General features: G+C 41.5%; 2 protein-coding genes across 3 annotated transcripts in view; both read right to left on the reverse strand.

Annotated features, from left to right (window-relative positions):
* Window positions 1-313: 313 nt before the first annotated feature.
* Window positions 314-5,118, reverse strand: FIGNL1 (fidgetin like 1). Its single transcript, XM_035552830.2, has 2 exons — window positions 5,061-5,118; window positions 314-2,829 (listed from the first exon to the last, which is right to left on the reverse strand). Exons 1-2 carry the CDS (start codon window positions 5,086-5,088, stop codon window positions 755-757), a joined length of 2,103 nt encoding a protein of 700 aa, XP_035408723.2. The 5' UTR covers window positions 5,089-5,118; the 3' UTR covers window positions 314-754.
* A 3,035-nt stretch (window positions 5,119-8,153) lies between these two features.
* DDC (dopa decarboxylase) overlaps window positions 8,154-24,805 on the reverse strand; it is a 54,631-nt gene continuing 37,979 nt past the window's right edge. Inside the window, exons 10-14 of one of the 2 annotated variants that reach the window (XM_050708428.1) lie at window positions 24,362-24,438; window positions 20,078-20,097; window positions 19,251-19,349; window positions 13,503-13,604; window positions 8,154-9,383 (exon numbers count right to left, since the gene is read on the reverse strand). In XM_050708428.1, the coding sequence (XP_050564385.1) occupies window positions 9,168-9,383; window positions 13,503-13,604; window positions 19,251-19,349; window positions 20,078-20,097; window positions 24,362-24,438 (514 nt within the window). In that variant the 3' untranslated portion in view covers window positions 8,154-9,167. The remainder of the gene's footprint in view (window positions 9,384-13,502; window positions 13,605-19,250; window positions 19,350-20,077; window positions 20,098-24,361; window positions 24,439-24,805) is intronic. The other variant, XM_050708427.1, reaches the window with a different exon arrangement.

Genomic DNA, 24,805 nt, shown 5'->3' on the forward strand with positions numbered 1-24,805 from the left:
AAACACCGCCAGGGCTGTGAGTTCATGTCACAGCCACATCAAAACCGGCGCCCCTTTCCCTGCAGCTGGGCCAGGCCCTGGCTCCCTCCAGCTGCTGGCGTCCTCCCACCTGCCCGCTGGTCCAGCCTCACGTTTATTAGAGAAGTGTGCACGCACACAGGCATCCCTATGGCACCAGGTTCCCAGATACAACAGCAAGCCAACAGCTGGCCCTCCCTCAGATCCCACAGCCCGTGTGACCCACGGCCTCTTCTCCAGCTGCAGGTGCTGGGACCTCCTGGTAACACACACACAGACACAGAGAGCAGAAAACAAGGTCAAACGGAAAACAGTTAGAGGATTTAATAAAAAACAGGGATTAGACTGCAGTGATGTGTGCAGGGCTCAGTCAGACAAGAACACCATTTACTGGACACCCCCTCTTCACACCCTCAGAAGGAGGTTCCTCCTGCAAGGTCCCTCCCCCAGGAGATCCCCAGTGCTCCCTTCAATTACACGGAAAGTTTGCCCATCTCCCCCTTGAACAGCGGTGAAATTCATCCACCCTTCACAGTGGCTATCTGTAATTTCCTCACAGTTTCTCCATCTTTCCAGTTAGCTAAACCTCAGGCCAGCACCTAGACGTCTGGCTGCGTAACTTCACAAGATTTATTACAGAGACGGATAGAAACAAGAAGCAGTGCAGACACACTGAATTGTCACGGTGTTAACATGTGACACAGTGCTAAAGAACTGCAAGGCAGTCACGATGCAGTTATCTACCACAGCCGAAGGTCTGGTTCCAGGTTTCGTACAGCTCTAGATCCTTCGAGGACACGCTGGGCCGCACTGTCCTGAGGGCGCTCTCAAAGTCAACGAAGGCAATGGGCCGCACTTGGTCCGGCAGGATGGTCGCGATATCCATGGACTGAAGGCTGCGGATGGGGCCCAGAGAAGCTTCCCGACAGAGCTGTGTCATGTCTGCCCCCGAAAACCCATGTGATTTCTGAACGATAAGCTCAATCTCCTCCTCGCTAAGGCAGCTGTGCTCCTTTGACATGAGGCGAGTCACAATCTGCTTCCTCGCTGAGGCTTCCGGAAGAGGAATGTACAGTCTCTTTACCAGTCTCCTTCGGGCAGCTTCATCGATTTCTTGGGGTCGATTCGTTGCTCCAACCACCAGGATACGATCTTCGGAGGAGGTTGTTGCCCCGTCTAACTGGACCAGAAATTCGGTTTTTATTCTTCTCGAAGACTCGTGCTCCCCATCCCCACGCTGGGACAACAGAGAATCAATTTCATCGATGAAAATCACTGCCGGCTGCTGACATCGTGCCACAGCAAACAGCGCGCGGACCATCTTTTCCCCTTCACCCACCCACTTGGAAGTCAGAGAAGAGGCACTGATGCTAAAAAACGTAGCCCCGGACTGGCACGCAATGCACTTGCCTATGAGCGTCTTCCCAGTCCCGGGGGGGCCAAAGAGAAGAATTCCTTTTGGAGGACCACGTAACCCCGTGAAGATGTCTGGCCGCAGCATCGGCCACACTACTATTTCTTTTATCGTAGCCTTAGCAAACTCGACTCCAGCAATGTCATCCCAGTTGATGGGGGGGCCGTGGTCCATGATCTCGTGCATAATGAGCTCCACCATTTTTGGTTCAATGTTCTTCAGGCGCTCATCTACAGGAAGTGCTGGATCTGGCGGCCCTCGTGCGTGAGCTTTACATTGTGCTCCTCCGTTTTCACTCCCATCTTGTTTTGGGACTGGAGGAACAAACTTGCCAAATGGACCCCGAGACCTACCAGCACCCAGCGACTTTTTTACACCTCCGTACGACGAGGCTGGTGTACGCTGGTGGAGGCTCTGAGGTTTCTTTTGCTGATCCACCCACAGCTGCTCTTTTGCCGTTCTAAAACCAGGAGCAGCGCTCTCCTCATTTCTGTTCCTATTCCCTGAAAAACTACTGGCTTCTGTACTAACGGAAGGCTGGCACGGAGCAAGGCTAGAAGGTGCAGCGCTGCCTTTATCAGCCAAACCATAAAACGCTTTTCTTTTCCCAGACCAGGCATGTACAGCGGACTGACTGGGAAGAGACAAATTCTGCCTGTCATGACAGCCACCTGACGTTTTCAGAGAACTGCTGCTTGTCATTTCTTTACTTCCAAACAGTGGAGTTACCTGGAAACCTGTATGAACCTGTTCCTTTAGGGACACAGAAGAGACAGGAGGTATATCCGAAGTTTTAGTCACAGGAGGCAGACTGCTTTGAAGAGACTTTGAAGATGAGGGATGCTCAAGGAGATCCGGGCCCCGACTTGCACATTTTGATGAGCCAGCACAGCGTTCACTCTCGGCAACACTGCTGAAGACACCGAGTCTAGGAAGACCCGGAGTGGCAGAAGCACTGACCCCGTTACCAGCTGGTACAAAGGCATCTGTCGGTGCCATCTGAGTGCTTTGGAAATTTTTGCCAGCCTGCATCCTCTCCTGCACACACTTTAATTCAAATACGTTATCTGTTGTCAAGGCAGATTGCCACTTGTCACTGTCATTTTGCTGACACTTTGCCAAAGTCAAAATGTTTTCAGCGTAGTTATTCAAGCCAGTCTCTATGTTGTCAGAGTCAATAATTGCAGAGTATTTCTCTGCGTATTTTTTAAAGAGGTTGGCAGCACAGACCTGAGAGATCTCTGAGTTTGCCCATGCATACTGAATACGCAGAATTTTGGCACGGTATTCATCAGCCTTCTGTGCGGGCGTGCAGGTGCCAGAGGTAAGAGCAAAGTAACTTTTCTGCCAGTCGCTCAGGTGCACGGTGCTATGAGTTGGTGCTTCCATCGCTGACACTGAAACACACACACAATACCTCTTGGTACAAAATACATCTCACAACTACTTACAGTCTGCTTCTCTCTTCTCTAATGACATATAAATGAAAACATACGTTATTTTAATCGAGGGAAATAGTGCGGTACAACTTGTAAGTCACTTAGTCTGGACACTTCGGCATTTTCACAAAGCAACCAGCTTTGTGGCAAAAAGCCACTAAGACTGAGGCACTCTTTTTCTTTCTCCTTCAAGGAAACAAAAGAAGAAGGGACACGAGAGGGGGAGAGAGAGAGAGAGAGAGAGTGCTTCTACTCAGAGGTCTCCTGGGGAGGTAAGAAGACTGCAAAGGAAGGTAACAGATGGCCAAACAAAAACTGGCCTTGTTAAATGAAATCAGCAATGCTTTCACTCCTGTTTGACGGAATACTGCACAGTGCAGAGGAGGTCAGATTATAGGTAATTGTCAGAAAGATGAAATTTATTACAGTGATGCCGATAAAAAATGAAACAATGAAGTTATTAAATAAAACTATATGCAAACTGTGAGGGGAGGTAGAAGTGGAATGAATAGGCTTGCATTTAGTAAACTTTCAAATTAAATACAGACAGATTCATAACAAATGTTCAAAACTACTTATTCCATTTAGAACGTACTAAAACCTCCCCTTATTTTCGAGAAACTAAGGCCTTGTGTGTTTATAGTGATGATTGTTTTTCAGTTTCAGAAAGCAGAATTTAAATTCCTTCCGCTAGGTTTTAGTTTAAGAAACACGAAAGATGGCCTTTGCTTGGGAAGGAGCATCTTGCTTGCTTGCTCTGACCTTTGCTTAGGAAGGAGCATCTTGCTAGCTCTGAAAGGATATGCTCATGTTTTTGACACATTTTCAAAGCTGTCTCTTCTCTGCAGTCATGTGCAGAAATATTTCTGGTAATGTCACGAATTAACAATTTCAGAAGAGACACAGGCACAAGCAAAATTAGCGACATCTACTATTGCCTCAAGAGGCTTTACAGAAAGTGCCTAACACACAGTAATTCCGAACTTCTGATCTGTCCATAAGGGACTCACTCAATATATGACATGACTGAAATACATCAAATTCTAATTTCTACTTTTTAACCTCAGTAGGTACTGGGATTTCCCAGCCAGGGAAGAAAAAAAAAAAAAAAAAACTTAAAAGCTGTTGAAGTGGAGGTCTATGTCTTCGGCACCCATCCCAGAAAGACAGTACGAGTCAATTTGCAATCTTCTCTTGAATCAGCAGCACAGTGCATCTGAGTGCAGAGTCATGTAAGAGCACGCACAGTGCAAGACTGCGGAGACACCTTAAGTAAGGTAGGGACAGGGGCTGGCCTCTTTTTTTACTTTCAAAAAGTCTTTGCCCAGCGATTGCATGAGCGTAGCACTATACAAAGCATTACCTGGTTATGGCAGGAGGAGTTACACATATAAGAAACAAGGAGATAAATTATTTCGTGTTGGGTTTCGGCCCAAGTGCAGGAAAGCCAAACACCTTTTACCTGCAAATTCAGTGCCTTTACATGGGAATCCAATTTTAAAAATTACCATCAGCTTCTGTGCGCTGAAAAGTCTATCTTGCAGCTACTGTGTGGGGTGTGAGTTCCCACCAGAGCCCACCTGCAACAGGTGAGCTGGAGCCGGGGGGCTGCAGCCCCTCATCGTCCCTGTCTAAGACTACCGGGCAAGATGCTAAGCTCGCACTGTGCACATGGATTTTCCATGGTGACTTAAAAGCATATTATGAAACATAAAAGTTTGTATTTGCTCATGTTAAGCACCTCCATAATTTACATAATTCAGAATATAAACATATAATCCCCCCCAAATCAGCAGCCATTTCACAAAGATGCAATCATTTCCACAGCTCTGACAGGCCGCGTTTTGAACTAGTAAGCGCACAGAAAGGTAGCTAACTCGAAATTTTAACTTTTTTCTCCTGAAACGTGTGCACATGAGATTTTCCGCCTCCTTTATCTGCTGCCAGCTACGGAACCGTGAGCCCCCAAACCGTCCCCTACGCCTCCGGAGCCGGGGGCTTTGCCCCAGCACCGGCCGCAGCGAGCCCCCGCCCTGCCTGGCCCGCGGGCCCCCTCACGGCTGAGGGGGCGCAACGGCCACCAACGGCCACCAACGGTCACCAACGGCCACCAACCGCCCCCAAGCGCGCGCCGCAGGGGATTGGGGGGTGGGGGGGGGTCGGGCTCGCGCCGCGCGCCGCGCACCCACCGGCCGCCGCCAGCCGCCCCCTGCGCATCCCGCGCGCGCTCCGCCCCGCCCCCCCCGCTCTCCCGCCGCCCGCCAATCGGATAGCGGGACGCCGGTGACGCAGACGGTCGTCAGGGGAGGCCGGGCGGGAGGGGGAAGGCTCCGAAGAAAGGGCGGGCTGGGGAGGGCGGCGCGGCTGAGGGGAGGGAGCCCAGCGGCGGGGGGGGAGGGGTGTGCTCCGACGGGTGTGTCCGGCCGCCTGCGGGCGAATTAGCGCAGCGATAGAGGCGTAATTAGCAGCCTGCGCTGCAGTCTCACCTCTGAGGGGAGTGTGTGCCCTTCCGTGGGGGTGCACGTTTAAGTTCCTGTGAGGAACACGTCGTGCGGTTACTGTGTCTTGTTGCACACCAAGTCCGTTAACGCCATTAGCGCGGGCAGCACGGCAAACTGCCAGTGCCGCTGTGCAAGACATCGTGTTAGACCGAACTGTGCCAAAACTTGTGGTTTGTAACAAACGCGGCCTCCCCAAGGTGTGCTCGGCTGATTTCCCTGGGGTTGCACGCGGGCAGACGTTACCCGAGTGTTGGTGGGGAGCGAAGAAGCCTGCAGGCAGGCAGTGCTAGCAAAATGAACCACAGAATCATCACAGAATCATTAGGGTTGGAAAAGACCTCCACGATCATCTGGTCCAACCATCCCTCTATCACCAATGTCACCCACTAAACCATGTCTGTAAGCACCACGTCCAACCTTTCCTTGAACACCCCCAGAGGCGGTGACGCCACCACTTCCCTGGGCAACCCTTCCCAATGCCTGACTGCTCTTTCTCAGAAGAAATGTCTCCTAATTTCTAACCTAAACCTCCCCTGGCGCATGGACCCCATCTTTCTGCGATCTGATGTGCCCAAGCCACCAGCCACAGCTGGCACTGGATGCCATGAACGACCCAGCCATGAGGAGCATTATGGAAGGCCCAGTGCGGCCCCTGGCTGAGGCCACGAATTGTTCCAAAGCACATTACTGAAGAGGAAATGTTCCGTTTGCGAAGCAATGCGTTCAAGGAACAAGCAAAAGCCATCATTAACGCTGAAAGTCGATATGCTGAAGTGATCTGAGAGGGGCTGGACCCTTTACAGCATATCTGGCGTGAAAAAAATGCGAGAGGTTTGGTTAACAGCAAAGACAGACACCAGTCTTGATTTTCTTTTCATTTATTAATGCCATTAATAAAACCTACTTGTCAGTTTAATATGCTTTGGATAGAGATTTTAAAGGAACTGTACAGCTCACAAATTGTAATAAAAAAAAACAATAAACAATAGATTATTTTTCCAGTTAGGTCATATGGACTCTACATACGCTACTTAGGTATTATCCATCAATAATTATTTAAGCTGCCTGCCCTTCCACCATGGTCTTCAAGTTTCTCCAATTTAATTTCTCATTTGCTCCACTCTCTGAGCAGTTCAAGTGTACATCTATCTTGAGGTTCAGACTACAGTTGTAAGACATCACCACAGGAGTACTTCTCAGCAAATACGGTGTTCTTACAGGTGACAGCAAACAACCATGAACAGAATATGACATGTAAAGCCGAGAGGAAACTAGAAATTGCAGAACTACAGTGCAGTCCAGAATATAACATTAGCAATACCTTTCATAAATACATCTTTTCGGTATTTCACCATCAGTAATAAAATATAATCTGTCATTATTAAGAGAGTAAGCATTGTACTAACATTCCACTAGTTTAAAAAAAAAATCTATATGATTACTGAAAAGTTATTTTTTTCCCTCATCTAGCAGCTGCACTGTGTTCTTTGAGATGTGGACATTCTACTAAAGTGCATTTCTGAGATTTTGTAATTATTTTTAACAGCAAACGGTATTAATCGGCACAGGCTCTATAAGCTTTTGAACACAAGGCACAATAAATCCAGGCTCACATATTAACTATTCATACAGTGCTTGCCACCAAAAGTCATTTCACTTACAAATATATTTCAAAGCTACAGAACAGAAATAGCAGCAAGGTCCTCCTTTCAAAAATATTCCTTTTAACAGTTTTGTTCTTGAGTTGATTACATAGCCCAGATAATTTTTTTTTTCAGATGACTTAACACTAGAACTCTGCAAAGGAATCATCACATGGGGAAAAGAGGTTATGAGAGACTGAATGCTAACAAGGCCTTCATTGATTACACATTCAAATTATCCCCAGATTTCAGATAAAAACAGAGCTATGAAATTCAGATTTCTGTATTGTGCTGGCCATGAGGAAATATCATTCAATGGGTCTTAGAATGGTTCAGCTGGAAGGGACCTACAAAGATCAAGTCCAAGTGCCTGGCCGCCTTAGGGCTAACCAAAAGTTAAATCATCCTGTTGAGGGCATTGGCCAAACATCTCTTGAACAATGACAGACATGGGGCATCAACCACCTCTCTAGGAAGCCTGTGCCAGTGTTTGACCACCCTCACGGTAAAGACATTTTTCCTCATGCCCCGTCTGACCCTCCCCTGGTGCAGCTTTGTGCTGTTCCTGCTCATCCTTACAGGATGAAAACATGCAGAGAAAAAATGTGGCTAGGAGTAGACTGCATGCCAAAGCAGCTGTTCCCAGTACCTGCTTCATGGTCTACATGCAACTTCCCATACACAGGAAGTACGCTTGCAAGGGATGGAGAAAGAAAACTCAGCAAATTTGCAAGTTTCTCAAGATGCTTTAGAAGTTAGCATGACAAGTTAAAGGGAAAGATTAAAATAAATGCAAATGTAGAAATTAATCCTACAGATTTTTCTTGGAGTACTTATTTATTTTGTTCTTATTTACCCAGAAGTAACTGTCTGGAATATATGTTTTCAAAATTTTAAAAAGTCAGATGTTGTTTCTGACCTTTGTTTCCCCTCTTCACTGTACCTGCCTGCAACTGACTGGAGGATATACCAATGATGTTTGTTGAGCATTATTTGACTTTCTCTAATGGTTAATTATTTTTTATTCCATACTTAACTGTTAATGGAAAAAAAACACTGATGGGGGGGAACCACAGCATATTTGGGGGGCTTAGTTCTTACAATTTATATTTTGTTGTATTTTTATCTTTTTTTTTTTAACTAATCTGAGTAACTTTTTTGCAATCGCATTTTTCAGCATATTTTGTCAAATATTTTTTTGTTGCTTATTTCATTATTACACAATGAAGTAAGCAGAGTGGTAGCCATAAAAAGAAATCACCATTCCATTTCACACAACATAGTTTACAGATTATTTATTTTATGTAGTTACTGCTTATAATAACTTGGTTAAAAATACAGAACATCAGGTAGCACATGGATTTTGGCAAAACTCTGAAGAAGGAGCTTTTAAGAGGCCTCATTCTGAATGATTCAAGTGAAAACCAATAAGCAGCATAGAATATTTGCTGAGATATCATGAAATCGCTGTCTTAAAAGCAAACCTTTAAGGAGAGAGTAGAGAACCTGCCATAAGGGCGTTCAATTTAATGCACAACTCCCCCTGATTTGGCTATGTAATGAAAGAAGTCTTGAAGTCCCAACTGGAGTTACAAAAATATTGAATACCAAAAATAACGAATCATTACCTTTGCACTTGCCTGTTTAGATAGGATGCAAACAGTGTATAACCAAGTTACTGAGTTTCTCACAACCTGGATTTTTTTCTGAGGTCACAAAAACATTAAATTATTTGGTTATAACACCTCACAGTTTCATCTACGGAGAATGGAGTGGGTGTGCTAGGGGCTTATTGACGACGACAGAGGGAGTAATAATGCTTCCCTTTGAGTTGCCTGGTTCAATAAACGCTCTTGATAACAAACAGATAAGAAATGGTAAGAAATGACAGCTTGAGCCCCCACAGCCACATCCAGCCTGGAAAGAGGCAAGACGAGAATGCGGTGCGTAAGAATACAGTGCAGAGAACGAATCACCAAGGTTACAACACAACATGCTGGCAAGGGTTTTGCTCCTGCAGCTGGGCTACGAAACAACAGGTTTTGTATTTTTTTCCCTCATAATTTGACTTTCCCACCTGCCCCTAAAATAAAGCTTGGCAACACAGAGAAAGCCAGCTAATCACCTCCTCCCCACTGCTACTTTGCCACCTTTACTGCTGGTGGTCGTCGTGCTCCCATGTTTGCAGGAGGTCAGTCGCCAGCCGTGAGATGTGCTGCCAGGCAAACTTGACGTGGGTGGATTCCACCACGCGGGAACAAATAGCGAAACGTAGCACAAACTTCTCTCGCAGGTAGCACGGGACCAGGTGAATCTTCTTGGCCTCGTTTATGCTTTTGAGAAGCGCCTTATTTACTTCATTTGAGCCCTGAAATCATCATAGTTCAATAGATACAGCAATGAGTTTCAAAAACAAGTCTGGAATATGTAAGTCCCACCAAGCAGCCAAGCCAAGGCGTCACCAGTAACATGCAGCCACTTTCTCATCTCTCAGTGCTTTGCCATCAAAGGATTATAAAAAAGATCATGGCTCAAAAGATCGTTTTTCAGTCACAAAGAGATTTATGGATTAACTGTGGCTTAGAAGCAGTGTTCACACTGGGGCATTTGTGATAGCTGACTGCTTTTGCATGACCTAAGGTCATGAGCTATGTAGCTTCACATAAAAGCATTCATTACTGCAACCATTTCATTACACTTTTCTTAGATCTAATCAAACAGACGTGGGAGGCAGTTTTGCAATGACCTGTACCAACATTAGTAAAACAAATCTTCCAGTCTTCACTTAGGCATGGCTGCTGTTAGAGAGGCTTTGGAATATGAAGATGGAAATCTTACCCTCAGTTAAGTTATAGTTAAGGTAATGTATCCCTGAACCAAAATCTGGTTCATACTATTAGTGAAACCCTAAAAAAGTATTTGCTGTAAGTTCTATAGGAAGTGTCCTCCATAGACTCATAGTGTTTTCTTGGGGATTTTAGAAATGTGGCAAACAGACCCTCCCACTGGAAGCAACCATTCTTCTGAGTAAGTCATAAATGCTAAATAACCTGCAAGAAGTCAGAGGGACTCTACATGCATGCAGTATTGAATTTTATCTCCTTCTAGTGTACTTAGTCCTCCTTGTACTCAAATACAGTTTCAAAAAATTTCAAAAAAAAGTTTCAAAAAATAAAGTTTACAAAAAATTTCCTTTAGAGCAGCTGCATGCTTGCAATATCAAATCCTAAAAGAAACAGGACTGCACAGAAGAGTACTGATTCTTTTACAGGTTCAGCTAATGTTGCATTAATGGTTTTCCTAGTTCACCTCCATCAGCATTTAAGAATAAAACAAAAGATGTCACCAGATTTTCAAAAACACCCGTAAATTGTTTTAAATGAAAAAAACGATGGCAGGGTCTTGGGATTTTTGTCATATTTAGCAACGCAGGATGAAGTGTTAACAGCATACCTTTGGCAGTCTTTGTTACCCAAATTAAAGGAATCCGTATGTCTGAGTTTTTATATCAGCAGCCTGATAGATGGCTTCAGATTCACTGGCCCGCTTGCCATAACAATGTAAGATACACCACGTTGATCCTGAGTGCTATGATTTTACTCTTTGGGGAAGGATCTTAGCTACTGTATGGCCTTTACTCTTTCTATTTACACTGCCGGTGACACAGCATTGCAAGAGATGCTGGGACTTCTGCTGTTCCCTGACTGACCACTGCAGCACCAGAGCCACCAGTGGACAAATCCACCTATAACATGCTCAACAGTGCTTTTGGTACTGCAGTGGCCATAGGTCTTCTTGAAAATATCTTTATTAGTAGTCAGGTTATCTCAAATCTACACAGTCAAGGTGTGCCTTCTTAGCCTTCTCCTAAAGGAAACAAAGCACAAGGGAGACACGGTTTCCCATTGGCACTAAGGACAAAATGATTTCTTTCCATGCTTTTGGATCCCCTTACAAGTAGAGATGAACCCAAGTCAGCATCACTGGTGAGAATGATGTACTGCTGCCTTACTGAAGGTAATCCATCAGGAAAATGTTGATCCTCATTGTTAATACGAAATGCACAGCACCAACTTCAAGGCAACACAAGCAGTTACAATATGTTAATGCCCTTGTTAGGGGTAAGGGGAGGAAGGAGAAAGGTTTGTGTGCCTTTCTTCTATTCTGCTTTCTCAGATGCACCTAGGGGCTGCTCTGACACTCAGGTGTCACATCAAATTGAAGTTAGCAGTGACAAGTCCTCTCCGAGAGCTTTGAGAAGCCAGCAGCCAGCTCTGATTGAGTCTGTCAGTTTTAATAAGCCCGTATTCTCACCCCCTTGGAGAAATGACTAGCTTGACTTGTATTTATCTGCAGACATGACAAGGAGGCCAAAAATTAACCCTTTGGCGTGATACTTGGATTCCTTCTCTGACATTTGATGAAATAGTTATAATATGAAAGTCATAGACTATTAGTCCATCTGCTCAACAGCATGAAAGGCAAAACATTAAAAGTTACAGCTAAAAAATAAAAAGATTTCTCAAGAACAACGGAAGGAAAAATATTGCTATTTTTACAGCTCAAAGCATTACAGGGTCAGTCCCCTGTCCTTCACTCCTACTGTAACGTGGGGTTGTTCCAGTAAGTTACATGAAAGTTACAAGTATCCTGCTTCCATGGTGCATTTTAATACCAAGTACAGAAACCACCAGAAGATTTGAAGAATTATTTTAATAGAAAATAAAGTTGCAAAAATAACTGGAAAAAACTCTTCATTCAAAAGCTTGTTAGCTTGGGGTGTGTTTTTTGTTGTTGTTGTTGTTTGTTTTTGTTTTGGTGTTTTTTTGGACAGGGAAGGCAAGTGATGAAAACACTGCTGTTTCAAGATTGGTTTTCAGAAGAATAATGCCTTTATTCTACAACTTGCCCAAAGGTTTATGAGCTAGATATCCAGTATTTATCTCATCTTGTGTAAACGTCTTTCCCTGTGAATCTGATTTCTTCCCCTGGAGCATCAGGGACAGGAGACCAGATGTAGCTGAACCACTGGTCTGATCAAAAGTGACAATTCTGTGTTGCTAAGCTCTGTTTCTTTAAACTAAATGTAGAGCACTGAGTAACAGCTGTCTCTAGATCTGCAGAACCGGTGTTTGCTTGTCCTAGTCAGAGAGCAGACTACAACCCGCATCTTGGTATTGAGCAGTAAAGGCCACAGAACCTATTCCTCAAAATCTTGTAAAAGTTTTAATTAGGAAAGAAAAATATATTCACGTTTCCACTTACTGGAACAACCCCCCGTTACATAATCTGTCTGATCCCCTAGCAGCAGATCATTTTTTTTTCTTTTATTTTAAACACCACAAATTCAAATTTTCCTATTCCAGATGAATTTACCATTAACTTATTCTTAAAGATTCGTTAGATCCTTCAGACAGTTGCATCAAACTCAAGTAACTGGGGCAAATGAATGACTGAGAAAAGAATTTGTCAAATGTAGTTAATACCACGCTACCCAGAAGGAGCCAAGATGTGCTTCTGAGCCTTCAGAAAAGCCCGAAGTTCAGTGAGGTATCATGTGGACTAGAAAACACCAGTGCCGTTTTCATTATTGCTTGGTGTTCAGATTCTGTTCTCATAATGCAGCCTTTTACAGAAGCTTTAGCTGCAAGCTCCTTTACTAAACAAGTTCCTTACCTAAAACAAGCCATTGATCTCCTTTCAGTGTGTGATTAAACAAGTCAACCTTCCCACCCACTTCTGTCCTGAGAGCAGAGTGAGTTTTCTAGTTTCTGTTTGGCAAGGTCTCTCTCTACATTGATGAACTTGGCACATACTGAGATTTTGGGTAATGAAAGGCAAAGAGGGGCAAGAGTCATGTCCAGGAAAAAATAAAGTGGCGGGGATCAGTACCAAGGGCATTCGGGAAGCTGGCCTCTCATGCATGCAACCTTTTCCTTCTCATATCTTGCTCCAATTTGCCCAGTCTAACTGTGGGATTTTATAAATGAAAATGTTTTCTTTAAAGAACAAAATATCCATTAGTATTCTAATCTTCATCCACGATAGATATTGTATATAAATAAAAAGTTGTATATTTAATATTCACATATAAAATTAACTCGACAGGAAACATTTACTATGCATACGTGCATCTTTAATAGATGTCTAGAGAAATATATTTAAACAACCATCTTAATCAAAGACCATTAAGCATAGACTATAACAGCCATTTTGAATTTCTGGGTAGACTAAGACCATTTGTTTCCCTATATTCTTGACTATATTCTTCCATACCCTAATATGTATGAATTTCTCATAAGGACTTGATTTAATTCTAAAAAAAGTGTCTTAAGTGTCTTTTTTTAATCCACTTTGATCTACATAAATTCCCCTTACTCTCCTTAAAAATAATTAAGAATATTAACTACAAATACTATATTCTACTGCAAGTTATTGTGTTGCTATAAAACATGACAGAGGAAGTAGAAAGCCTTAGCTGCCTTACCTTCAGCCGAAAACAGACTAGTCCCAAGACAACCTCAGCACAGATCTCAAATCTTTCATCCTGAAGGACTAAATGTTCAAACTGATGTGACAGCCTGACGTGCTGCGAAGAGAAAGATAGCATCTATATTGTATAAATTTGGTTTATTAAAAGATTTGCTCCTTAATCTCTTTTCTTGGTTCCCTCCTCTGATATGTGATAATATTCACATGTTGCCATCTGTTTATGTTAACTTACAGCCCGTTTATGACTTTCAGAGACCATACTGACCAGTTACCATATTGGCTGCTCAGTCTATCTTTGGCAGCACTGGTCTGTTTCTTAGTGAAACATTTTGGCACAGTTTTGTAACTTTCACGATACCATATTAATATTAAATAATTGTAATAATTCTTCTTTAGGTTTTCTACCATTCTCAGTTTTCGTTGAGACTAGCTGAAGGGAGACAGTGGGGAAAAGGGGAGATGCACAGATTCATATAGAGAAAATGATCACAAGTCCAGTGGAAAACAAGATGCACGGAGACGCTGCTTGGAATAGTTCACGTAACATGAGAATACTGTGAGGTGGATAACTTGCTCACTCTTCCGGCCTGGGCACTCGGGACCAGTTGAAAAGAAAAGTGATGGCAGTAAAATCAAGAAAATGGACAGCATACCTCAGCCAGCCTATTTAAAAGTTACCGGGAAAAAAAAATACATTGGATATAAACCCAGAACAGTTATATCAAGGCATAGGAAACCAATGCTCTTCCAAAATCAAATAGGGAAAATACCAACAGGCATACTAACAACCTGTGAGGAACATCAGTCAGTGATGTTTGTATACATATACCACATTTTGCTTTCTCCCAAACAGAAAATAAATACCAAAGTGCTTGGAAAAAAGAACTGATATCCACATCAGGTACCTGCAGTACCTTAGTCAGTCCCCCTTTACTGGTTATCACCAATTTAGTGCTCGCTACCCTAAAGAAAAAGACAACTGGATATTAAAATTACAGTTTGTGCAGTAGCCAGTCTACATCAAAAATTATCATCACTTTTATGCATTTACGATTGCAAACAATTTTACTAAAATGAACAGACCCCATGTCTGTTCCTTCTGTTCCACTTTGCTTTCTTACAAGTTCAAGGAAAGATACCAACAAATATAAAACACTTTGGGCCAAGGTTAGATGTGAAATATTTCATCTCACAGGAACTTCTTCCAAAAGGCAAGAAGAAAGCAGAACAAAAATTACAGGGGAAAAAATAAAAGGAAAGGAAAAAAAAAAGGAAAGAAAGAAAACCAACACATTTTGCAATCTTAATCATAGCTTTCTGATGTTTGTTTATTTCCTAAAATAGGAAAACATTGTTTATATGGAATTGTACATTGATTCAAGACATTCCTACTGGGCATACTCTTTGTAACCAGCCAATCTTCTTCTCGTTACCACTTCCTCTGTGCTGTTTGTGACATTTATTTATCACCTCCCTCTAAAATTAGACTGAAAGCTCTTTGAGTCAGGAATAAGAACAATAAAATGCCCAATTCTTTCCAAAGCATTTGAATATTCTGTTACTATAAATAGCATGGGCTTAAAACTATGAAATTTGACCAGAAGTATGTGTATACATACATATATTTGTATGCATAAGTGTATGGGAAACTTATGTGAAATATACATGCAGGTTGTAACAGTCTTCTGCTACCTCCTCCAGCCCTCATTTCCATAGCATCAAACAAGTTATGTCTTTTACACAGCTCAGCAAAATTTCACAATGCACACACCAGGTCTTGGAAGTCAAGGCCATAAAAAAAATCCTGTTCAGTGAGATGAATGACTTTCAGTGAGACATTCAATAACAATAGATTTCCACAACTGTTCAACCAAATGTAATCACCAACAGAATTTAATCAAAATTTACCTGGGTGAGAACTGAATAAAGCAAAAATTTGAGAATTGGCTTACTGCAAGTAGTTTGTACAAGAAAACTACAGACACTTGCTGTACACTTTCTATACCAAGTATTTCCAACTTTTTGCACTAAAGGATTTGAAAGAAATAAAAGCAAGGAAAAATATAGCGTATTCAGTAAAACACAAATTAAAATGCTGGAAGCATTCTATATGGATGCAAGTCATTTTTTTCGTAGCAAGCCTTATCAAGTAGCAATAATTTGAAAAGCCACCGGGGGGCACCAAGTGTTTTAGATTTTTACAGGCAGGACTGAGAAGTAGAGAAAGTAGGAACTAACAAGTTTCACTTGCTTTGCTTTCCCCCCCTAGCTTTGCTTAGCACAGTGACCCAAGGCCCTGCACCTTTGAACCGTAAGCTAATATCCTGAATTGCTTTTACAAAGATTGTTGCAACCAAACATAAATAAATCCAATAAAGTTAAACGTTATTAAGCCTGGAAGTTCAAACTGTGAAGTCAAAGGGCTTTTAGGCATCACACCTGCCTCTCTCGACTCAAAGAGCTGTAACCCCTCTCTGGGCATGGGTACGGCAAGGGATTTTTATGTCCCTCTATCTCAGGTAAATAACCATTGCCCTTTTGCAGTGAGAAAGCAAAAAAGAAGGGGATCTAAGTAATGTGATTATTCAGGATTAGGAGAAATGTCTTACTCATGGGAGCAGTGCACTTGTGAGGCGTTAAGATGTGGTTCTTATTTAAAAAAATCTGTATTTAAGTATGTATATGTGTGCATATACAGAAAAATAGAAGCACATATACAGATATGGGCTCTTGCATTTAAATGTTTCAATTGAGAATGGAATAGTAGGGCAACTCCTTCCAGAACTAAAAGAGTTTTTGATACAAGGGAGTTTCTCAAAAGCATCAGAATGCAATAATGTGTATATGCAAGTACACATACTTGCACAGCCTTGATCACTTCATACTTTTCTTCCTACAGATTTCACCTTTCTGCCTGCTTTAGCTCACATCTCACTAGAATGAATGAAGATGCTGCAAAAAGTGTCCTCTAAACAGCCACTCGGACGATGCCACTGCCCAGCTGCAGTGCTATCTCTGGGACTGCTGTTTATACAGTTCCAGTTTCTTGATCTCAGCTGTTAATTGTTAATAGAATTCATTTTTGTCGGTGAGAAAGGGAGAATGTGGTACACTGATTTCTTCTGGACTCAGAATGTTCCTGGGGATTACCTACAAAAGCATTAACCTCTAAATTTCTCAGGTGACTTCTGAGCTCTTTGAGATGACTTAAAAGGACAAAGGAATAATACTTGGCCAAGCAGTTTACAAATGTGCCATTTACAAATGGGCTTTGGGGGTTTCACATTTATACTGACTGTTTGGAATCAGTCCAGAGGACTGTTGTTGCTTTTGCCCTCTTTGTACATCTCCTCCACAGCTTTGGGACTTACCTCCAAAATTTGTATTTTTCTCTCCCCACATCCTTCTGAGATGACCGCCCTCCCCTTTACCACTGCTCTAAAACCTATACTTTGCAATAGGTTAATATTACATGTTGTGTGGGAAGAAAGTGCATAACTGGAAGGTTTGGAAAACAAAAAAGTTACTATGTCTAAATCAAAGTCACTCATTCTCATCTCCTAGGAATATTTTGGTTCCTAAATGCCTGTCTCAGTACAAGAAAATACCAAGCTGTGGTGGTTATCTGGTCATTTTGATGCAGACCTTAAAGGCTGCAACATAATAAACAACTTTTTTTTTTCTAAACGTTACTACTAAAAGAAAAAAAGAAAAAAAAAAGAACAAACTTTGAACTGAAAGAGGTAGAAATGTTTGTTTGTTTGTTTCGAAACATGTTTGAAGCCCACTGAATTTAATCAGTACTTATCTGGGCAGGGGGTGAGGAGGAACTTACTTAATGGTTCCAGTTTGGCAGATCAGTCGGGCATTGGAACGGGTTGCCCAGGGAGGTGGTGGTGTCACTGCCCCTGGGGGTGTTTAAGGAAAGGTTGGACCTGGTGCTTAGGGACATGGTTTAGTGGGTGATAGTGGTGGTAGGGGGATGGTTGGACCAGATGATCTTGGAGGTCTTTTCCAACCTGTATGATTCTGTGATTCTGTAATTATACAGTGACTCAAATTCTGCACTTAATTACCCTTAATATTTTTCCAAAGTTGCAAACGTAAGGTCATAACTTTTTTTCCTCTGTGTACCGGGGAACACTTTAGTCTTTAATGAACTATTAAACACACACACAATTCAAGGAGGCCTTGGAAATCTAGTTTTCCGAATTATCTTTGCAAATAAGGGAACATAAGAGGGTTCCAACTTTAGAGTCAATATCTTTAGGAAAGGATTGATTTGCTTTGCCTTACCAAACTGTGTTGTCATAGAAAATACAAAACCAGCTATGATAATGGGAAGACAAGCACTTTTTGGCTGGACAGCCAGGGAAATGTCTGGGAGACAGGGAATGAGAGAACTGCAAAGCATCTTGTTGAACGTGAATACTGAATTGTGGAAACCTGCCTGAGAAAGGCCGTGTCATCAGCATGGGGCTTCCAATCCTCTATTTTCCCAGTGAGGGATTTAGTCCTACTTAAAACCTTGGCATCATACTGAAATAACTGTCGTCTCCAGAAATCTAACCTGAGAGAGCAAAGCTCTAGAAACTGTAATGGCAGTCTAGTAAAGCAGTAACAAACCATGCATCATTTTTTTTATTGGAAGGGCATGTATCAAATTGCCATAAGGATAATAAAGCATAAGGATTGCCGTTGTTCTCAAAATTTGCTTCTAAGAGCCTTATTAAAACTAAAAATACAATATAAAACCCTGTAGAGTTGGTCAAAAAATATTGTGATAAAAATGAGAAGCAAAAAGGGTACCCTCCTCCACCCCAGAACCTTTCCCAACTGGAAGAGATTTATTCATGCAGCTGTTTTACAATGGCAGAAGAAGCCCTTCTTAGGCCTTCATCTGTTTAGTACCACAACAGAAAGGAATGCATGCCTGCAGAGGGTTTGGTATACTAGACCAGAGTCTAAGCTAATGGATATTTTTGTAAATATTTAGAGCGAAGTCATGGAGCTCCCCTCATTATAAGTTTCCCTAAACTTCATAAAAAGGAAAGGCATGCTTGAATTTGATTTTACTGCTACAGAGGAAGTATATATATATCATTTAGACTGCTGCCAGGTGTGTTTTTTAGTGATTAAATAACCCATCTTTTTTACATTAAGAATAAACTTAGTGCTTACTCACAGCAATGTTAACAAACTGTAAATTGTACACATTGTTTTTTAAAAAATGTGTGTTTTAAACAGGAAACAGAGACCCAGCAGAAATGATCGCTTCAAGGGTAGGTGGACAATAAGGTATTGTATCATAAATGTAGCCCAACAACATTAATCATAATCTAAACATGCTATCGATGCATGTGCATTAGGGAAATAAAGAGATAATGAATGCTTCATGGTTTTTCTCCCGGAAAAAAAATAAAAATTAAAATTAAAAAATTAATGCACTCTGGCTTAATTTGAGAGGGGGCTACAGTCCTGCATTGTATAAATTCCAAATTCCTACGCTTGTCTTCTCTAAAGATTAATACAAAATGGATGACAGCTGAGATCCTGCCATGATATGAAATCATGACACGACATGGGGCAAAAAGCAGTACTCCTGTCGACACGAGCTTTCTGAAGGCCGTCGCCTTTGCTTTCTAATGTGTGCAGAAGCTGTGGGCAATGGATGGGGGTAAGTAAAGCTCATTTTCCCTTACCATCCCACCGCAGACTACCCAAGAAAGCAAAGCCGTGTTACCTTGCGGATGTGCTCCTGCAGTCCCGTGACCCCATACATCCTCAGCACGAACCAGAGCTTCAGGGAGCGGAACCTCCTCCCCAGGGGGATCTGCCAGTGCTGCAAGCCGGAGAGAAGGCAGAGCACCCATGTTAGAAGTCAGCTTTGCAGTGATACTGCAGAAATTGTATGTGCTGCAGCGACTTATAAGCATAACACATTTCCAGATCCTAGAGGCCATAGCTAGAGGTGGGCCAAATAATAACAAAAATGTCTATTTTTGGCTAATGCTCTGATACGACTCTTCATACTCAAGTTTTTCAAATGAAAAGTGGAAAAGAAGGTTGGTGTCAGAATGGAAAGGTCACAAGGCAAACCAAATTGTCTTTTTGCATCCCAAATTCTCCTCAAAGGTTTTGGAAAAATGAGTATTGTACATTGGCTTATGTACAGTTGTGGGGCCAGCATCTATTATGATTGGCCCATTTTCCATTTCAAAACAAAAATGTTTATATTGTCAAAGTTAAAACACATTTTTAGAAGTATATATTATTAACTATTTTAAGAAAAACGATCTTTAGGAAATTACTTTCTACTGCTTAAATCTTAAAATATTACTTATGCAAGACTCATCCTGCCTTTAAACATTTCCCCCCCCCCCCAAAAAAAAAAAAAAAAACAGAGTTTAAAGTTTCAGCTTGAGTAATGTTAAAAATTTAGTAAGCTGCATCCATCACGGAAAGAAAGGTAAGGTTTTGAAGTTTATGAAAGTAATGGAAAATAAAATCCCTGGAAATATCAGTGTATAAAAGTAGTAATATTAACGATTATATCGATGTTGTACTTACCCGGTAATCTGTTACAAGGCCTGAAAGTTAAAGAAAAAATGTTCATGTTGCTTTATCATAACAGCCAAAACCTACAATCATATTCTAATGCTATTGAGAAAGCTGTATTTTAGCTATCCTGCCTGTTTGCTACAAACTTCAGCATCACCATTTTCAACAGCGAATATGTTTCACTCCTTAGCTAGCCAGGATATACCACTAACAAACAGTTTTCTATAGAGCACAATTTTTAGAAGAAATAATTTTCCTTTCTGTTATACTTCAGATCCCATCACAGACTAAATACTACATTTATTTTCCTCTTGTATGGAAAAGAAGCAGTACCTAAGATGGCTTTTATTAATTTTGGTTTGCAGAATCCCCGAACTCATTTCAACACTCATCCTCTGCTGCGAAATGCCACCACTTGATGAACTGACGTTTCTCAAAACAATCTGTTTCTAACTAGCTTTTGTACCCATTCATGTATTTGCTGCTGATTTTTAAGCATGTCTAATGAGTGACTGGAAAATTTGACTCAGAAATGAGCTCTTCCTGTTTGGTCAATAATGTTCTGCAATGTTACGGCTTTTTATTTGATGTGGTGAAAAGCCCTTACACTGTTTGACCAAGCCACAAAACAGTTCAGTGCAGGGAGGCAAGTAGAGGGCATTATTTGATATCTTTTATATGAGCACACAGTGTCAAGATGCCTCTACCTTTTCTTTGAATCAGGTAACTAGGCTGATTTCACAGTAAAGAAAACTGTAATATAAAGCTGGATTACTTGTGGTAAGCCAAAGACAAAAACTAAACTGACCTAAAATCTTAAAGCACCTCTTTAGGAACACATGGAAGCATCTGCTTAGCTTTCTTATCCTGCAGTGGAATATAAGCTTCATGAGGAAGTATGCACTTAAATTCCATGGAAAAGTGCTAAGTGCTCTTGGCATTATGAGCCACCAGGTACTAAATAGAACTGTAGCTCGTGAATTGACCAGCCTACGTCATTTTTCTGATTCCCAGCCTTCCTGGGAGTTTAAAGAAAAAAAAAGACTCCATTTCCTGTGCTACAAACTCTCTTGCCAACACTCTCACATGCACGCAGCCAAAACATACGATCCTTCCTCCCTGCAACATATAGCCATTTGGCTCTCTAACCTGTTCCAAGGTTATTTTCTAGGGAGGAAAAAAAAAAAAAAAAAGGCAACAATCATTAACCTGTTCCTGGACATCAGGAAGTGAACATGGTTGTTTCGTCTCAGTAACAAGGTGATTTGATAACATTCACGGTCTGCATTGTCGCAGCCATTTGTATTTGATAGCGGCAAGACTGGTAGCAAAGAGAGGAAAGCAACTGGTGATAGATAAATAATCCTACGCTCCTGTAAGGGGCTGTGTCTAATGATCCACAACAACGCCTTTCACAAGCTGTGAAGCAGAATGCAATCAATGATTAGTCCTTGATTACAAGCCTTAGTCTTACATCTGTATTTAACCAGGATGAATTGCATTGTGGGAGTATATGTGGCATTAACAATAGCGTATAGAGCTGCATTCTTCTAACGCTGCCATTAGGATTTGACCTATATCCTGGGTTGCCAGGCAAGCCAGGATAATCTTCCTGGAGCGATGATGCAAATCACATAAAATTATAATTAATGACAAAATAAAGACTTTCCCCTTGGGGGCACACATAATTGCCATATGGTTATTAAGAGTAATTGCTCACAGATAGATATATTTTTCCGCTCATTTAAATTCTTGAGTGAGAGATGAGTGAATTCAAAAATGCTACTTCATTTGCCTTGTAAACCACGATGGGAATTCTCAGACTTGAGACTTACTCACAAAATAAGACCCTCCATTAGACAAGTCTTATTTCCAGTAGTGCTGACATCCCATAAATCACACAGGGATCTAGGGTGACTGTAACAACCTAGCACCTTTGCAAATCTGGCCATTTTTATTGAAGGTATACATGTGGATGGGATTGAACAGTTCAACTAGAGGAATGTGCGTTTGAAAAGTTGTCCAGCTCTTTGGAAAACTGTCAGCAAATGGGAATAGAACATAATAAATATTCACTACATTGCCAATAATCAGCTAATCTATATGGTATTATTATGCCCAGATCTAATTGCATGCCATCATGGCTAGTGAAGGCAATGCAAAGACTGAACAACTTTTTAATCAGCTGGGGAGATAAAGTTTTCAGGCCAGCTAAGTGGCCTCACTGAAATCACCTAGTTTTAAGAAATGTTTAATCTCCTTTTGGTGTCATTTAAGCTGGGAAGTCCTAAGATTCTTCTATCAGCACTGCCAATTGTCACAAGAATGTATTTTCGCTTTAGTTAACTGTGGATTTTTTCTCCTCAAGAGAAATATTTTTCATGTACATTAATTAAAAGCTAGTGACACAAGTATACTTGCAATAATTTTCATTTTACATTTTAAAAGGAAAAAAAAAAGTACATATTTTTTTTCTTAACAATTCTAGCCTTTCGTTGATGAACCTCAGCTTCAGAGTTACTGCATTTTCCTGTTTACTGCCCTGTTCTATATCTGCATTGCTTGGAAATGTAGAAAAAGGAATAAAATCTGAAGTCTCCGGCAGCTGAGGCACAAAAATCAATTTTTCCTAGTGCTTTTTAGTGAATGGTGGTATTCTGGATTATATTAATTCAAATGCCAAGGAGTTCGTAGCCACAACAGAGAGAAGCATACTCAGGATACACTTTTGAACACTGTCCTTGTTTCAGCTAGGATAGAGTCAATTTTCCTCTTAGTAGCTGGTAGGGTGCTATGTGTTGGATTAGGATGAGAAGAGCGCTGATAACATGCTGATGTTTTAATTGTTGCAGAGCAGCGCTTACGCTAAGCCAAGGACTTTTCAGCTTCTCGCTCTGTCCTGCTAGCGAGCAGCCTAGGGATGCAGCAGGAGCTGGGAGGGGACAGACCCAGGACAGCTGACCCAAACTGGCCAAAGGGGTATTCCATACCATCTGACGTCATGCTGAACAATATATCGGGGTGGCTAGCCGGGGTGGGGGGGCCGGCTGCTCGGGGATAGGCTGGGCATCGGTCAACGGGTGGTGAGCAATTGCATTGTGCATCACTTGTTTCGTACACATTATTAGTAGCAGTACCATTATCATTATTATTATTATTTATTTTCTTTCCTGTCCTAATAAACTGTCTCTATCTCAACCCACAGGCTTCATTTCCCTGATTCTCTCCCCCATCCCAGAGAGGGAGGGCAGAAGGTGAGCAAGCGGCTGTGTGGTGCTTAGCTGCCGGCGGCGTTAAACCACAACACAGATCAGCATCACCCATTCCAGGAACAGTATGAGATATGGCAAATAAGGACATGCACCCTTGAGGTGATACACCCTCGTGAAAAAGTTATGAAGGAACTTGCACCACATGTTGACATTGCACTGCTGTGACCGTCTTCACAATTAACCAGGTATGAGCTACATGTGCAAAAACAGCCTTCTGGATGGCAAATGCCACTTTGCAGTCGCTAGGTATGTGCAAGGAGCAACACTAATCCATTAAGGAGCTTTGTCCTGGGCCCAAGGTCTGTAAGTTCTTTGTGAGCATTTTAGGAACTCCTTTTGTGTGCGTTTTGTACAAGACTGATAGCCTGCACTTACCTCCCTGCTACAATCGATTTAAGAGCGTGAGTGCAACAGGATAACAACCCAGATAGCTATCACCCGAAACAGAGCACAGATACCAAACACAGCTCACCCCGTCTCTGCGGTTTCAGGGAATGTTTGCTCATGACATGGATATTTGAAAATATGAATCAGAGCTTGCATGCATAGCTAAGAGAAAAGGTCAAAGACTTTAGAAAATCTAAAATCAAATCAGATTATGAAACCATTCTGGTAAAATATATATCGGGGAAGGCAGATTAAGGGACTCAATACATAGCAACCAATATTATATTTACTTGACTACCAAAAGATCATTAAGACTTGCCTCGACAATCCTGCAAAGAGCCAATGTTAAATACAGAGTAGGGAAAATCACAATATGAAAATATTGTGCTGTGTGTGAACTATAATGCTTCATAAAATGGCTTTCCCTCAATTGTTTTTTAAGCTAACTAAAATCTCACTAAACACGTTTGCACTTCAATAAACTTAACTTCCTAAAGCATTTTGAATATGGAAATAGGCTCCTAAACAACTTTGGCAGTTTTAAGAATTTCAGTTTTTATCTTAATTCTTTTTTTTACATTACATATCAGTGTGCAAATAAAACAATTATGATCTTATTTAATTATAAAATTACCAGACTCCTGGTGGTGATGCTGCAGGTAAAGAGGTTCTAATTTAAAGGCACCTATTAAATCTGATCTTTTTTTCACCCTGTATGAAAGAAAGATTTAAAAAAAAAAAAAGAGAGAAATTTAAGGAGTGAAATTTAAAGCATTAAATTTCCACAAGAAGTGAAGGAAAATTAAATATGTTTAAACTGGCGTATTTCCTGAGCACAGCCTGTGCCATTTTCAGTGCTTTTTCACAGCAATATCAGTACTGTACTTACAAGAAGCAAGTGTAAGGCTCAGCAGGAACGGGCAGCATGACTGCATATTTAAAAACAGATAAGAACCAGACGCAGAGGATCTTTTTATGGTGATAGACAATCACACCAGAATGTGAGACTAGTTAAAGCAATGCTAATGTTTGCAGTCAACAGAAGTTGCCTTGAAATTACTGCAGTACAAAGCCATGT

This window comes from Cygnus atratus, chromosome 2 (assembly GCF_013377495.2).
Source record: "Cygnus atratus isolate AKBS03 ecotype Queensland, Australia chromosome 2, CAtr_DNAZoo_HiC_assembly, whole genome shotgun sequence".
NCBI lineage: Eukaryota > Metazoa > Chordata > Aves > Anseriformes > Anatidae > Cygnus > Cygnus atratus.